This window comes from Sceloporus occidentalis, unplaced genomic scaffold, assembly GCF_023333645.1.
Source record: "Sceloporus occidentalis isolate IW3139 unplaced genomic scaffold, rSceOcc1.0.p SCAF_2, whole genome shotgun sequence".
NCBI classification, from domain to species: Eukaryota; Metazoa; Chordata; class Lepidosauria; order Squamata; family Phrynosomatidae; genus Sceloporus; species Sceloporus occidentalis.
This window is the reverse complement of record NW_028316982.1, coordinates 75123724-75140719: the sequence shown is the minus strand read 5'-3', so window position 1 is coordinate 75140719 and position 16996 is coordinate 75123724. Positions and strand designations below refer to the sequence as shown.

Sequence of the window (16996 nt, the reverse complement as noted above, 5' to 3'; positions counted from 1 at the left end):
CAGTTTCACACAATAGGGGCCGGGGGGACTGATAACACTGGGGAGTTTATAACACGGGAGGAATTTCTCTTAATTTCGAATGAAAGGAAAGTGGGGCCAGAATTTTACATGAATTCAAATGATGTTCGAACTGACTTCGCATTGCCCGAAAAAAGCTTGCCATTGCCCGAAATTGCGTGTGGTAGTCTATCATGCAATAAAGTTAAACCCCATGATTGCATTTGGATTGCCATTGGATTATACTTCCAATTTCCCTTGTCTGATAAACTCCTAGGACAGTGAATCCATTCTGGGTTTGAACTCCAGGAGAGCTATGCATGGTGCTGAATGTACTGGGGGTATATGCTTCCCCAGCCAAATTAAAACTAAAATGAATGAAATTGGAGACGCCAGTTGCTGTTGTCCTAGTCTTGAAAGGGAATCCCAGCATGGGCCACTCTAACTTATTTTTCAGCCTAAAATAAAACAGATCCCCATCCCATTTAATTAAAGTCAGAGGAATGTAGGAAGTCTGTATAGATGTTTTAAGGTGTTTGAATGTTTGGTTTGTTGATCTGGGGCTAGCAAGCCCTTCTGAGAGCCTTTGGGGCTGAAGAGTGGGGTATAAATACTATAAATAAATAAATAAATAAATAGATAAATAGTGATGGGCTTTTTTAAATGCATCTGAGGAAGTAGACTGTAGACCACAAAGGTTCATGCTGTAAACTTCTTTCTTTCATTCATTTAGTCTCAAAGGTGCTACAAGTTTTCTCTGCATACTGCTTGTACAGACTAACACGGCTATATCTTTGGATAATGTGATGTCCTGCCAGGACTGATTGACTTCCCCCTGCATTTTCTTTCGTGTTGGTTCAGGCCATAGATTATTTTAGTATAGAAAAGTTTATTGTATTAGTTTGTGGGAGGAGCTGTAGGATTCCCCTGCATTATTTCCAGGTTTGGTTTGCCCTTTCCCAGCATGCTCTGCAGTAGCTAGAGGTTTTAGTTGGGGAGCAGTCTTTGCTGGGAGCAAGCAGAGAGCTGTCTTTTGGTGGCAAACAGGCCCAGACAGCCGGAAAGGGCATTTCTTACACCTCAGCCGAATTAGTTACCATCAGCAAGAAAATAGAAGAGTTCAGGAGCTGAAAGACCCTGCACCAGCTCCATTGAGTGAGGAGAGCAAACCGACATCAGACCCAGAAAGATGACAACCTGAAGATTGCTGCAACTGTAAAGTACCTTTTGCTTAGAGCTGGGGAGGAGAAAACTCTTTATTTTGTCCTTTAAATTAAATTTCCCCCCTTTTGAACTTTACATTCAGCTTCAGAGCCTTTTTTGGGTAAAGAGTTTGATCTCACCAGGGTACCGCCATTGCACACCCAAACCTGCCACCACCTTAAGTTGGGTGTGTCTTCACAGATAATAATAATAATAATAATAATAATCATGCATCTGAGGAAGTAGACTGAAGCCTTGAAAAGCTCCAGCTGCCAACTTTATTTCTTCCAGTGAGTGAGTCTCAAAGTTGCTACATCAACAAGAGCTCCCTAAATATTTATTCTCCAGACTAACACGGCCATTATATCTTTGAGGGTGTTTTTTATTTTAAATGTGTCATTCCAATAAAAACAACAACAACAATAATAATAACCAATAATAAAAAAGAAAAGAAAACCGTTGCCATGGCAACGAAAATGGCCGCCGTGGCGTCGCTAAATCATTGAACTACATTTCCCACAATCCTCTAGCAACGCATCCCCTCGCGGGTTGCCGTAGGAAAGCGGAAAGCAAAAAGAAAGAGAAGGAGGAGAGGCGTGCTTTACGGCCGAGGGCGACTTCCGCTTCCGGTAGCCTCCTCTCTGTCTCTCTCTGTGTCTCTCTCTCTCTGCCTCTCGGAGTCGGGGCTGTTGTGCTGCTGAGCCGCCCAGAGTGGTTCTGTGTCGCCGGGCGACGTGACGCGTGCCGCCGCTCCTTCTGCTGCTGCCATGGGAGGAGAAGGAGAAGGAGGGAGGCCATTGTGACCTTGCCTTCCCTGCCTGCCTCCCTCCCTGCCTCCCTGGCCGGCCCCCTCCTCCTTGAGTCGGGATGGAGGAGGAGAGCATGGAGGAGGAGGGGGGCGGCGGCGGCGGAGGAGGAGGAGGAGGAGGAGGCAGCGTTAGCAGCAGCGGCAGCAGTAGCTGCTGCTATGAGGCCGCTATGGACGACCAGAACCACAACAACTGGGAGGCGGCGGCGGGAGGAAGGGGCTCCTTGCCGGCCCAGGAGGAGGAGGAAGGAGGAGGAGGAGGAGGAGGAGGAGAAGAAGAGCTCGAGATCCACATGATGTCCGAGGCTGCCAAGGCTGGGCAGGGAAAGGTCTGCCCCGAGGCCTCGCTGGGCAAAGGAGGAGGAGCAGCAGCAGGAGCTGGACCTGCCGCCCCCAGCATCAACCTCAACCTCAACCCTTCCGCCTCCAAGTTCTGTGAGTAAGGGCCTCTCCCTCCCCCCTCCTCACCTCTCTCTCTCTCCCCATTTGCATCCACACTGCACAGTTAATCCGGTTTGACACCGCTTTGGAGGCCTTGGTAGGCCCACTCTGCAGACAGAGGGATGTAAGAGGTCTAAGGATTCAAAGGTGTCCCCATGTGAGTCTGTGGAATCAGTCGGTAGGGAGATCTTGTAGCTCCTTTGAGGCACACTGAAAGAAAGAAGCTTTCCTAGGCGTCAGTCTACTTCCTCAGATGCATTATTATTATTATTATTATCATTATTATTATTCAAAGATACAGGAATCAGTAGGTAGAGAGATCTTGTAGTGCCTTTGAGATGAAATGAAAGAAGCTAGCAGCATGAGCTTTCGTAGACTTCTGTCTACTTCCTCAGATGCATAATTATTATTATTATTATTATTCATCAAAGATATAGCCATGTTAGTCTGTAAAATCAGTATGTAGAGAGATCTTGTAGCACCTTTGAGACTACGAAACTGAAGTAAAGATGTTGGCAGCATGAGCTTTCAGAGGCATCAGTTTACTTCCTCAGACGCTTTTTGTGGAAGCTAATCTTGCTGACTGCTTTCTTTCAGTTATTAGTCAGGAGTCATGTACTAGAGGATTGTGGGAGGTGTAGTTCTAAGAAAGCTCATGCTGCTGACTTCTTTCTTTCATTTAGTCTCAAAGGTGCTACAAGAGCTCTCTGCCTACTGATTCTACAGACTAACATGGCTATATCTTTGAATGATGATGATAATAAATAATTATGCATCTGAGGAAGTAGACTGAAGCCTACAAAAGCTCATGCTGCCAATTTCTTTCTTCCAGTGAGTCTCAAAGGCGCTACAGGATCTCTCTACCTACTGATTCTATGGGCTAACATGGCTATATCTCTAGTCTCTTCCACCTCTAGGATTCTATCTTTAATAGCACACAGAAATACACATCGCATGATCTCATAGCATTGAGCCACAGCAGTGAAAGCAGTTTCAGACTGCCTTATTTCAGATTAGACCTTGATTCTGCCGCTTTAACTGTCATGGCTCCATCCTGTGGAATCCAGAGATTGTTAATTTGTTGTGGGACTAAAGCTCTCTGGCAGAGAAGGCCATATATCTCGCAAAACTACACATCCCAGAATTCCCTAGCATTGAGCCATGGCAGTTAAAGTGGTGCCAAGCTGCATTACTGCTGCAGTACAGATTAGACTGTGATGAAGGCTAACCCCAATAACTGCATGGCATTATAATGCAGTTTGAAACTCCTTCAGGTGTTAGGGCTCCATCCTGTGGAATCCTGGGATTTGTGCTTTGTTGTGGCATCAGAGCTCTCTGGCAGAGGAGGTCCAGTAGCGCACAAAACTCCACATCTCAGGAATCTATAGCATTCAGCCATGGCGGTTAAAGTGGTGTCAAGCTGCATTGTTTCTGCAGTACAGATTAGACCTTGATGAGGTCTCAGACAACGGCGTGGCATTATAATTGTAACTTAAATCTAATCTGCACTGCAGAAATACAGTATTTTGATAACGCTTTAACTGTTGAGGGTCCATGTTGTGGAATCCTAGGATTTGTTGTTTGCTGTGGCATCAAATCTCTGACAGAAACAAAATGTCTCACAAAATTACAAATTCCTGGATTGCATGGCATTGAGGCATGGAAGTTAAAGGGGTGCCAAACTGCATTAATTTAGCAGTGTAGATGCAATCTGTCAACTAATGGCATAGAAGCTGAAGTGATTCACATCCGTCCTACACCACCTGCCTTTGTGTTCAGTAATTGGGAATGTGGTCTGTGGGGCAGGCTGCCCCCTTCACAAGCCATCACAGTTTTCACCACTGAATGGTGCAGTCATTGGCAGCACTCTCTCCTCCCTTGCTTGTTTGCATCAGCTGCAGCCAGAGCCCCTTTAAAGCAGGGTAGGATGATATCATGGAGGAATGGCCATTGGTCATGGTGTATATATATTCCTTCAAGTAATAGGAATATGTGTGTGTGTGTGTCTCCAAGTCATTTTTGGCTTATGGCAACCCTAAGGTGAACTTCTTGGCAAGTTTCCTCAGAGGGTTTGCTGATCTCTGATGCTGAGAAAGTGTAGCTTGCCCAGTGTCACCCCATGTTTTTTTTTAAAAAATGCTTCAGCATGGATTTGAACCCTGGTCTTCACAGTCATAGTCCAACGATCAAATCACAACACCACACTGGCTCTCTCTCTCTTTGAAAGGGGGTAACTACATTCCTTGTGAGCTTCCTGTAGTCATCCGGTTGGCTGCTGTAGGAAGAGAATGCTGAACTGGCCCTGACTTGGGCAGAATGTGCCCTTTTTTTTTATTTGTACCCCTAACCCCTCCAAAGCTCTCTAGGCCACACTTTTTTTGTCCCCTCCCCTGCAAGGATGGATTACCTCACCTGGAAGCCCATCATAGACCACAACTCCTACCCCCAGTGCCTAACATTTAAAAAAAGGTTTGTAAAAGTAGAAGTGAATTTATGGTAACTTCTGGTTTGTATGGGTGCCCGCGGCAGAAAATTGGCTTCCAATTTTCAGCAGAGAATAAGTAAAAAGATAGTACAGGAATACCTGGTTAATGTAAATGAATATAAGTCTCCAGGGCCAGATGAACTACATCCAAGAGTATTAAAAGAACTGGCAAATGTAATATCGGAGCCATTGGCAATAATCTTTGAGAACTCTTGGAGAACAGGAGAAGTGCCAGCCGACTGGAGGAGGGCAAACGTTGTCCCCATCTTCAAAAAGGGAAAAAAAGAGGATCCCAACAATTATCATCCAGTTAGTCTGACATCAGTACCAGGAAAGATTGTAGAACAGATCATTAAACACAGAGTCTGTGAACATCTATAAAGCAATTCCATAATCACAAAAAGTCAATATGGGTTTCAGAGAAACAAGTCATCCCAGACAAATCTGATCTCTTTTTTAAATAAAATTACCAGTTTGGTAGATGAAGGGAATGCTGTGGATATAGTATATCTTGATTTCCGTAAGGCCTTTGACAAAATTTCCCATGACATTCTTGCAAACAAGCTAGTGAAATGTGGGCTAGACAACGTAACGGTTACATGGATTTGTAATTGGTTGACTGGCTGAACCCAAAGGGTGCTCAACAATGGCTCCTTTTCATCCTGGAGAGAAGTGACCAGTGAGGTCCCTCAGGTTTCTGTCCTGGGCCCAGTGTTATTCAACATCTTTATCAATGACTTGGATGACAGAATTGGGAGCATACTTATCAAACTTGTAGATGACACCAAATTAGGGGGAGTAGCTAATACCCCAGAGGACAGGATAAAAATTCAAAATGACCTGAATAGACTAGAAAGCTGGGCCAAAGCTAACAAAATGAAATTCAACACAGACAAATGTAAGGTGGAACTAAGGGCAGAAAAATGAAATGCACAGATACAGGATGGGGGACCCTTGGCTGAATGAAACTACATATGAAAGGGATCTAGGAGTCCAAGTAGACCGCAAGTTGAACATGAGTCAACAGTGTGATGCGGCAGCTAAAAAAGGCCAATGCAGTTTTAGGGTGCATCAATAAAAGTATAGTGTCTAGATCAAGGGAAGTAATAGTGACACTCTATTCTGCTTTGGTCTGGCCTCACCTGGAATACCGTCTCTAGTCCTGGGCACCACAGTTTTAAAAGGATGTTGAGAAACTGGAGCGTGTCTAAAGGAGGGCGACTAAAATGGTGAAGGGCCTGGAAACCATGTCCTATGAGGAACGATTTAGGGAGCTGGGTATGTTTAGCCTGGAGAAGAGAAGGTTAAGAGGTGATATGATAGCCCTGTTTAAATATTTGAAAGGATGTCATATTGAAGAGGGAGCAAGCTTGTTTTCTGCTGCTCCAGAGAACAGGACCTGGAACAATGGATGCAAGCTACTGGAAAAGAGATTCCACCTCAACATTAGGAGGAACTTCCTGACAGTAAGGGCTGTTCGACAGTGGAACAAACTCCCTCGGAGAGTGGTGGAGTCTCCTTCCTTGGAGGTCTTTAAGCAGAGGCTGGATGGCCATCTGTCGGTTATGCTTTGATTGAGAGCTCCTCCATGGCAGGGGTTGGACTGGATGGCCCTTGTGGTCTCTTCCAAATCTACGATTCTATGATTCTAAGATCTGCCATAGGTGCCCAGTTCTGATTTAGGTCTTTGGTTTAACCCAGTAGGGCTCTTCCTATGAGAGTTATGATGATGGATTTCACCCTTCAATTTCCAGTTGTACCTGTGTTAAGACATGTGAGATTGTTGTGGTACAGTGGGCCCTTGGTATCCAAGGATACTCAAGTTCCATTAAATACAGTGGGGTAGTAAAATGGTGCACAGGCCAACTGTGCAACTTAAATGCTGTGTAAGCTACTCCTTATCTCTGTTGTGTTTTTTAAATATACTCCTATGGTTTTCAAATGTAATTTCTCACATGTAGTTTTGAGTGATGACTCTGCAAGCTGTCTGATGAAAAGTATATGGACCCATATGGGCCCTTTCCAGGCCTCGGGGGAAGTGGCCTTTTGCCGCTTCCCCGCGGCCTGGAAAGCGGCGGATTGGGGCCTCAGTGGCTGCTGCTCTGGGCGCTGAGGCCCTGATCGGGCGGGGAAAGGGGCGGGTGCAGGCCGCCGCTTTTCGGCGGTCTGTAACGCGCCTGTGTAATTTATGGTTTAAGCAACAAACTTTGGTTAACATAAACCATTATTTATCATGACATGTGCATGTGCCCACTGAAGATACGTAGGCATAATATTTGTCTCAGACTGACAAAAATCAGGGCTTCACATATGCTGATTTGTCTGTAGTCTGTGTACCACTAGTTTCTGCAGCTCCACAACCTCAGTAGAACAGCGTTGCAGAAACATGTTTCAGAATGTGATTTTTGTCATTTAGTCTCCAATATTATCAAATTGTTCACCTAAATATTTTTGGATTAAGTAGAAAGAAATTCAGGCTGTGATATGCAGTGACCCTTTGTTAATCAGGAAAAATATACAGGACAGAGTTACAGTCTGCTGTGAAAACTTTATACATCCCACATTTCCACTCTAAAGCTTTATATGCAGTGTAGTCTTGTGTGTATCTGTTGAGAAGTAGGGCAAACTACAGCTGTGGATAGCAAGCCCATGTTGTTCCCAATGGTGGTGCGTGCACGTGGCCGCGCTGCCGTTAGGTACAGCCCTTGTTGTCCCTTGGTGGTGCATGCACATGGCTGCACCACCATTAACTTCCATTGTTCTCATTGGGGACAATGCGGGCTTGAGCATCCATTTATTTTAGTATCCACGGGATGTGTGTCCAGAACGGATCTTCTGCAGATACCAAGGGCCGATTGTATGTTCAGTGGAATTTGCTCCCATACAAAATGACATAGGATTTGGCACTAATATAGAGTACATAAATGCTTTACTTGGATCAGGAAGAATCTGGCAAATATTCTTTACAGTTCTTAAATGTTAAAAAAATTGATTTGTGTTTCATAATCATGCTTGTTCCATTCATTTATTATTCCTTTAGTTGCATACCCAAGCTCAGTAAGATATTTTCTTCTCTTACAGTAATGAACGTTATAACGATAGAAGACTATAAGAGCACATATTGGCCAAAGTTGGATAGTGCCATCGATCAGCTTTTAACTCAGAGTCCTGGTGACTACATCCCCATCTCCTATGAACAAATATACAGGTAAGGGATCTTATAAAAATGGAATATATAAAGGTGGCTGTATCAGTTGTATATTTAGTGGTCAGTGACTGTTTTGAGTGAGCCAATATTGTGTTCTTAAGTAAAAATGTTAATTTTAGGATAAACTTCCTTAATAATTTGATTGAGTGCTTAAGATAGAAAAGGTGGGGTGTATAACTACAACAAATAAATAAAGAAGGTGGCTGGGATTTTAAAGTCCTGATTGATTGATTGATGTAGAGTGCCTATCTCCCAGCACAGGATTCAAGGTAGTGGTCCACATCCTTTATTGTAGGAATCTATATCCTATTCAGCCATAATTAACCATAAAAACCTGGGTTAATGTTTCCATGGGTCAGTGCTGGTTTCATGCGAGGTTGAGGGAGAAGGAAGAATGAAACTGCCAAAAAGTTCCTAGAACCTACTTCAAGCCAGGGGAAGTTTTTTGGTTTGCTTTTCCATGAGTCACTCCTTTGACTCTCCCTCCTGCTGGAAGCCCCATCTAAGATGATCGCTCTGGATGATTTTTCAGGGACTAATCGCCTCTTATCAGGTTGCTGGGATGGGTGGGTTGAGGAAGTAGATTGTTGATAAGCAACCCAGCAAACTCCTGGCTTGAAGTGGAAGCTGCTGATGGAGCAGGTTGTCAATAAGCAACCCAGCAAACTTCTCCAAGCTTCAGATGCACAGAGGCCAGTCTATCCAGCTTAGGAGAGAAGGAAGCACACTCTAGGGCTTTTTGGTATCCTCAGCTTCTCCCTTCCTTCCCTTCTGAGCTGGATAGGCTGGCCTCTGTGTGTCTGAAGCTTGGAGAAGTTTGCTGGGTTACTTATTGACAACCTGCTCCCTCAGCAGCTTCCCTTCCTCTAGTCGTCTGATATTTTAATATACCTGATAATCAAACTGTAGCAAGTATTGGTGAAAAGATCATACTTGTGAAAATGATTGGTAATGAAAAGACCAATTTCACAGTCGTTCTGTTTTTTCTGGCAGATAGCACAAAGTGATAATATTTAAAAGAAAATGATGCCAAAGATCTTAAAAATTCCAGCAGACTTAACTATCTATGTTCAATCTAAAGGCTGGGTGGATTAGGAGGACACTGAATGGTGGCTGTGCGATGTGTGGTGTAGGCAAACAGGTGCAGGGCTGAGATCATACCCATCACTATTGGTGTGGGATATATTCCTTGTGCATGTCACCCAGAATATCAACGATGAAGCAAAGAACTACGTTAGCAGTATAATTCTAGGCAGTCTAACATCAATGCTGCAGCCGTTGCATGTTTGTCTGAACAAGCCTTTCAAAGACTGACTGTGCAGTATGTTGCAATAATGGATATGTTATGTTCAAGCAAAGTTAATGAAAGGAGGGAACCTGATGAAACCAGACATTGATTTGGGAGCGAAATCGGTACAGGACACTTGGGATTCAGTTCCACTAGAAATGGTGAAGAAATCATTCTTGCAGTGCGGTATTAACAATGCTATGAATGTCACAGAAAACAATGCCATCTATTAAGACAAAGATAAATCAGTATTGGATAATGATTTAGTGGATTGCGAAAACACAGATGATATTTATGCTGATGATTTCATTGAAGAACAATTCCACCATTTATTTGGTTATTCCTGCAATAAGGAATTGTACTTTGAAGGATTTGAATAAGATATTTGTGTATGTTTGTCAGTTTTTCTGTCTTAAAGTCTGTTAAAATTATCACATTAAAGTTAAAGGCTGTAATCACTACTAATGTAGTCACCATTTTCTTTGCTTTGTCTTTACATCCTTTTTGACATACCCGTAGGTTTTACCCCCAAATTATCCCTGGATCATATAAAAATCCATAATTTTGGTCCCCAAATCTGTCCTTCACTTAGCAATAGCATTTCTGTACCGCTTATCAGTGAACTAAGCACTCTCTAAGCGGTTTACAATGTATAAGCTAATTACCCCCAACAAGCTGGGTACTCATTTTTGCGACCTATGGAAGGATGCAAGGCTGAGTGGACCTTGGAGCTTCTGAGATCAACCTCATAACCATGTGGCTGCTGTGCAGGCATTTAACTACTGCGCCATCAGGGTTCCTGCTTATACATGAGGTTGACTTACACACAAGTGAATGTGGTATTTGATGTAGGAATTTTTCTACCATCTTTCAACAAGTTCTAGGAAAGCTTACAAGATGTTAAACTTAGGAGAAAACAGGTGTTTACTGTTTTAAATACTTTCAGATTGCTTTTCAGGACAGAGACCTCTCAAGGCAATTTACAACTCATATAGGGCCAATCAAAAACCCCTTGGGATGGCAGGAAAAGTTTTACAACTTAGTGGTTACCACAGAAAAGACCTGGTGGCCGTCAGTCTTAAAGGTGGGCTAGCCAGCACAGTTTGTAGTGCTAGACTCTAAAAGTGAGGTAGATTATGTGTGTCCCAAACTTCTTAAGGTTTGAAAGCTCAAAAATGGCACTTTGAATTGCTTTTGAATAACCAGGGCAGCTGGTAACACATTGGTGTAGTAAGTACTGATTGGCTAGCTGCAGTGTTTGAATATTAGAATGGTAACATTCTTAGATTTATCACTTTCAACGGATCCTCATAGGGCATGAGGTGTTGTCTTACTCTTGTCTGGGGTAATATAAATGTAAAATAATGAGAAATCTTCAAGCCATGGAAATACAATGTATTTTCCCATGTTTTGCCAAGGTGAAACCTAAATATGGGAGAAACTGGAACATACGCAATACAGTTGGACCTCTGTATCATGGATTCTGTATTCATGGCTTGAAAACACTTTAAATAATAATAATAATAATAATAATAAAACTAATAAAACTAATAAAAATTAATAAAATAATTTCCAGGAAACAAACCTTGATTTTGGCCATTTTATATAAGAGACATCATTTTACTATGCCATTGTATTGTATATAATGGGAATTGAGCAGCCATGGATTTTGGTATCTATGGGTGGTCCTGGAACTAAACCTCAGTAGATACCAAAGGGCCATTGTACTTTTTCTCATCAAGCCTACCCTTATGTTACTGTGTAACAATATGAAATGATTCATTCTTCATTTAACTCACTTCTGAAATTTTACTGTTTCTTCCAAGAAATAAATTTAAAAATGTGGAAGCCTTAATTTTGTACAAATAAATTGTGGATATGTACTATACTAATAAGAAAACTGCAAACTGCTGAACCCTGTGCTACCTAAGAATATGTAACATAGTTTTTGCCATGATAAGAAGGGAAAACAGACATTACCCCATTAGTAATGAACAAAATAAAATGCTATTTGGACAGAACAGTCTTATGGTTAGGATTAAGTTAATGTGCAGTTAAAAACTTCACATACTGAAGTCAGTGCTCTGTTATCATACCCATTGTCTGGCATATTAATTGTGGACTGCTGATGACATATGAATCGTTTTCACATGACATCTGACATGTGAATGGTAAACTTTCCTAAATCTTAGGAATTAGAGCTCTAATATCTGGAGAGGCTCCCCCCTCTCTCCCACCACCCCCTCAGGCTCTTAGTAGCAGCAAGGAAGAGGGCCTTCTTGGTGGCTGCTCCCAAACTTAGGAACTCTTTCCCTAGAGAAGACCCACTACTGCTTTCCCTTTGGTGGCAGGTAAAAATGTTTTTGTGCCATCAGGCTTTTTCAGACTGATGAGAGTTCGACTTCTAAATGTTGTGTGATTAAGATTCTAAGGTTTGTATACAGTTCTTAAATACATTTTACTATTTTAATGTTTAATGTTTTTAATTTTATAAATTCTTTAGTTGTTTTTTAAATGTTATCTTTATATTTTTTAAATGTGTTTGTAGTTTTAATCTGTATTGTTTTAAGCTTGCTGTTAGCTACCTTGAGTCTCTATATTGGGAGAAAGGTTGGACAAAAATAAATAAATAAATAGGCTCATTTTGCTATGCTTATTGAAACAAATTATTGAAAGACATTGAAACAGTTTGTCTTATTGAAACAACTAGGATAATTTGGTCATGAATAATTAGCTCCATTGATTTCAGTGAGACTAAAGCTTGGCTAATTTAGGACCAAAACACACTGCAGAAACAATCCAGTTTGAGACCACTTTAACTGTCTTGGCTTAGTGCTAGGTAACCCTGGAAATTGTAGTTTATTGTAGCACTGGAGCTCTCCGATAGAGAAGGCTAAATGTCTCACAAAACAATTTCCAGGATTTCCTAGCACTGATCCAGGGCTGTTAAAACAGTCTCAAACTGGATTATCTCTGCTGTGTTTTTTGGTCCCTAGTCTGGATTCAGCCTATTCATTATGCCTGGCATTGGTGGGAATAGTCTTATTTAGTTAATATGGTAATTTCACAGTAATGCCTGAAGGAAAATCCCTAGAGTAGCATGTTGTTGATATGGGTATTTTTGTGTTTTAAAATATAGACCTAAATTTAGTTATTGGCCCCAACTAGAGTAAACTATTGAATCAGTCGGAACTTGATAACTCAGTGCTTACATAAATTCAATTGGTTATGTGGATCTATTCTAGTTGGGAGTAATGGATTTACATGAGAGGATCTCCTTCAAGACAGAATTAAATGTGAATGAGCTGTGTGGTTTGATGAAGTATATACAACAGGTTGACATAGCTAGGCTATATATAGGTACAGTTATTATATTCGTGACGGCCTTAACTGTATAGATTTAATTGTAAATCTGTGGAATAATTTGTCAGGGACACAGATTAGTTGCCACAAAACCCTGGTAGCACAGTGGTTAAATGCCTGTACTGCAGCCACTCACTTGCAAACCATAAGGTTGCAAGTTCAGTAGTAGCCAAGGGCTCAGGCTTGACTCAGGCTGCATCCTTCCGAGGTCACTAAAATGAGTACCTGGCTTGTTGTGGGCAATTAACTTATAGTTGTAAACCTCTTAGAGACTACTTAGGCGATATGAAGCAGTATACTGTATAAATGAAGCTGGTATTGCTATTGGATAGTAATGGGATTTTTAAAAAAGTTGCATATGGGTGAAGTATCACTTTCATTTTTTAAAATTGAATTTCTGCTGGTTTAATATTGTTTTTATGCTGCAAATGCTTGTCAATGTATCACTTTTCTTGTATTTATTTCTGCAGTTGTGTGTACAAATGTGTGTGCCAGCAGCATTCGGAACAGATGTATAGTGACCTAATAAAGAAGATAACTAACCACTTAGAGAGAATCTCAGAGGAGCTGCAGGTAAGATTCTGTCAACATTCTGTCAAACTGAGCAAACATTACTCAATTCCTGTTGAGCATATGTAAGTTCTTTCTCTTTTGGAATTGGTCCCAAATCCATTGTAAAGTCTGATTCTAATAATCTGAACTTTTATAAATGTAAATATAAGACTGATAATACAAACCAGTTCTTACTTAATCAGCCTGGACAAACATAGTCCTAACATGGAAATTTGGGATTACATTGCCAAAAGGTGGACACTTTGATTTTTTGTTTTTGTTTACAAATGTTTATCTGTCTTTTCATTTGAAGTTGGAAGTTTACTGCAGGCCAGGTAAGGAAAAGCTTTGCTCCAGGTATTTTGGCCTACAACTCTCTCTACAGTCTCTCATGGGCCATAGGTGATGACCTGCAAGTATTGAGACACTGTTCAGACAGTATAAAATGTGTAGAACTGCTTAAAGTATTTGTTAAAGGTAAGGCAGCATGATGCCAAGGGCATGAGAAATACATCATAAAGAAGTGTTTAGGGAAAAATTGAAGAATAAATAGAATTTTTGTTTAGTTAACTTCTTGTTTAGTCTTGGGTGACAGAAAAATATGGTTTTATGTTTTTGTCCAGCCCTATTTAGTTATTTGTAGTTAGTTTTTAATGTGTGTGAAAAATCTAACTTTATCTTCCATTCCTTTCCATTATGGCAGCAAATAATATCTCTGGGAAGTATGTTTTTGCTAATGCTGCTGGTCTTCTGGCAGCAGCAGTATACTACATTTGTAAGGCACACTAGTTTGATCGGTTTTTTCCTGATCCAAAATATTTTAATGAAACTCATTTGTTGCGATAAAGGTGGATAGTGTTCTATTGTTTTGATAAGACATTCCAATAAATCATAAAGCATTCCCTGCTGTACGGGAGCAGGTTGAAATAATGGGTCAGTTCAGATATAACAAAACATTGGGAGTTGTATGACTGAGCTTCAAACTCAAGCAGTTACTCTTCCATGGCTGCTGTCACTGTAGCAGCCAAACAGTTTGTCACTGCATGCACTTTCAGCAAGCTGTGGTTTGCTGCCACTGTAGAAATCTGGAATGAGAAAGTTGATGTGACTATGTTGGTATCTACGGGAGGTCCTGGAACCAATCCTCAGCTGATACCAAGGGCCCACTGTGTATATAATGTGGGAAATTTTCCATAGAAAAATACACCATTGAAAATTTTCTGCTTTGGAATATTTTCCACTCCACATCTCTGCTTTTGTTGTATTGCACTTCAGTGTACTTCTCTATAAACCAGTGAGGTCATGCAGATAAGAATGCAATAGTATGCTCGTATTGTTCCAAATGCACAAGCCATAATACAGTGAAACACTGTAACTGTGTCTTTATGTAGCTTTTATGCTTTTAGGATTTGATGTTAAAACTCGTACTTAATAAGTTGTTTAGGCAGGCCAGTTTAGTGTGGTCTTCCTCTAATCCCTGGTGTGATTCAAATGTGTTGGAGTACAGCTCTTAACATCTCGTGAAACACTTCTGGAGAGCAACATATTGGGAAAAACTGTGTCACTCATGTCATACGCTATATATCACATAGTATAGTGGGCCCTTAGTATCTGCCAGGACTCTCTGTGAATGCTTAAGTCCCATTAAATACAGTGGCATAGTAAAATGGTGTCCCTTATATAAAACAGCAAAATTAAGGTTTGATTTTTGGAATTTATATATTTTAAAAATATTTTCAAGCCATGCATGATTGAATCCTTGGATAAATAATCCATGAATACAGAGGGCCAAATGTACTGTATATAATTACAGTTGACTATTCTTCTTTCCTCTCCTGTTTTGTGTTTGACCTTGACTTGGCAGTATACAAGATTCTGGACTAAAAAAAATATTAAATCCTGATGTCTGCAACTGGCTCACTCCTCATTTTGAGCATAAATCATGTTTGTTCCATACATACTTTGTTTTGTTGTTCCTTGATCTGCTAGTCTTTCTTGAAATGGATGAGCTATATCTAAACTGGAATGCTTAGTGAAACTGCTTAGTGATTTGGAAGCTACTTGGTCATTCACTCAACCACCACTGATGAAGGAAATCCATATTTGAAGAGTCATCCATGTTTTGTTTAAAAATTTCCAACAAAGGAGAATCTGCCACCTTCTAAAGTATCACAAAGTTCTTTCTAACTTTCTTTCTGTTCTATGGAGCATCAGTAAACACATTTGCTCTATCTTCTACATAAAACTGCTTTAGCTACTTAAAGCTGGTTTTCACATAAACTCTCAATAGTTTCTTCTCCAGACTTACTCCTGTGATTCTTCATAGGACTATTTCTATACATTTCACCATCTTTTTTGACCTCCTCTGCTTCTGTTCCAACGTGTTGATATTTTTTCTAAAATTGTGGTGCCTAGAATTATATAACATTGAGAACTCTTGAGTTTCTCTCTGGTCTCTTCCTGTCTGATTTCTTACCTATCTCTTGGAGTTGACATGGAGTTGAGAAGGTAAAACATCTCCCAGCTCCTAAGTGTATATGTAATTGGTGATGCTTTTGCAAGAGTTAATCATTTAAGACTTCACACTTCATCTGTTACCTTAATAATTACATTACACAGTTTTCTCAGCAATGATCTCTTGATGTGAAATACACATTTTGAAAGACTACTTCCAGAATGCTGAATTTTTGCTGCTGCATTCAATATGCTGGACACACTCAGTTACAGTTTGAATATGGATGTGTGAAGATTTATTGGGAGATGTAGGTGTGGGAGGTGACTGCATACAGCTGTGCACATTCAATACGTGAATGTGTGTAGCCTTCCTAGAAATAAATTTTTGTTACTTGTTGGAATAAGGATGCTTGACTGGATGGACCCTGGGCCTCGTCAGGTAGCAGCTTGTTCTGTACTTTTGTCTGTGGTGGTGGGAACATATTTTGTTTTGTTTGCTGCCATTACAGTAAGATAGGATGTTGCCTATCTGACCACACAGAGATGTACCAAGTTGCAAAATTGCCCTTGAAACTCTGGTAGTGTTATGCTATTGCTTTTGCAAATTAGGGGTACATTCCTTCCCCTCCACCAATTTGATAGGCCAATACTTTTTCCTCTTTGTCAATGAACTCCTTGAAAATTGCACTAGGAGAAAGTAGCCCTTTCACACATATTTTGGGAAGGGGGAAAATTTCAAGCAAAGCTTTCTTTATCCCATCCCATCTCATTTGACATATACTGCTGAAATATGTGCTCCATATGTTTAACTTTGCAGTAGCTGGTGGGCAGCTGAGGAAGGCATTTTGACCATGTTTGGGGTTTCAAAAAAGACCCCTCCTAGGCCTAAATTGGCCCAGAAGTGCACAAAATGAGGTGGAAATACACTTTATGCACCATTGGACAGTTTGGGACACAACACAGTTCTTTGCAAAAATTGTTTTTAATGCTTTGTGGGCCCAGAGGTGCTCCAGATGTAGTGGAAATGCCCTTCTCATCCTTCAAAGTGCATTTGGGTATCCTGGGAATGACATGCCACGCTTTGTCCACACTTGCTTTAATCTTTATACATCTTCCCTTTTCATTGATGCACAGGTTTTACAAGTCCTTGCTGCTTTGACTTGTTACTCTAGAAAAGACCATTGTTAACGTGTATAT

At 40.9% G+C, this 16996-nt stretch overlaps 1 protein-coding gene across 1 annotated transcript in view; it reads left to right on the top strand.

Annotated features, from left to right (window-relative positions):
* The first annotated feature begins 1850 nt into the window (after positions 1-1850).
* CACUL1 (CDK2 associated cullin domain 1) overlaps positions 1851-16996 on the top strand; it is a 53838-nt gene continuing 38692 nt past the window's right edge. The window contains exons 1-3 of the mRNA XM_089510024.1: positions 1851-2443; positions 8016-8142; positions 13264-13366. Coding sequence (XP_089366150.1) covers positions 2068-2443; positions 8016-8142; positions 13264-13366 — 606 coding nt within the window. The 5' untranslated portion in view covers positions 1851-2067. The remainder of the gene's footprint in view (positions 2444-8015; positions 8143-13263; positions 13367-16996) is intronic.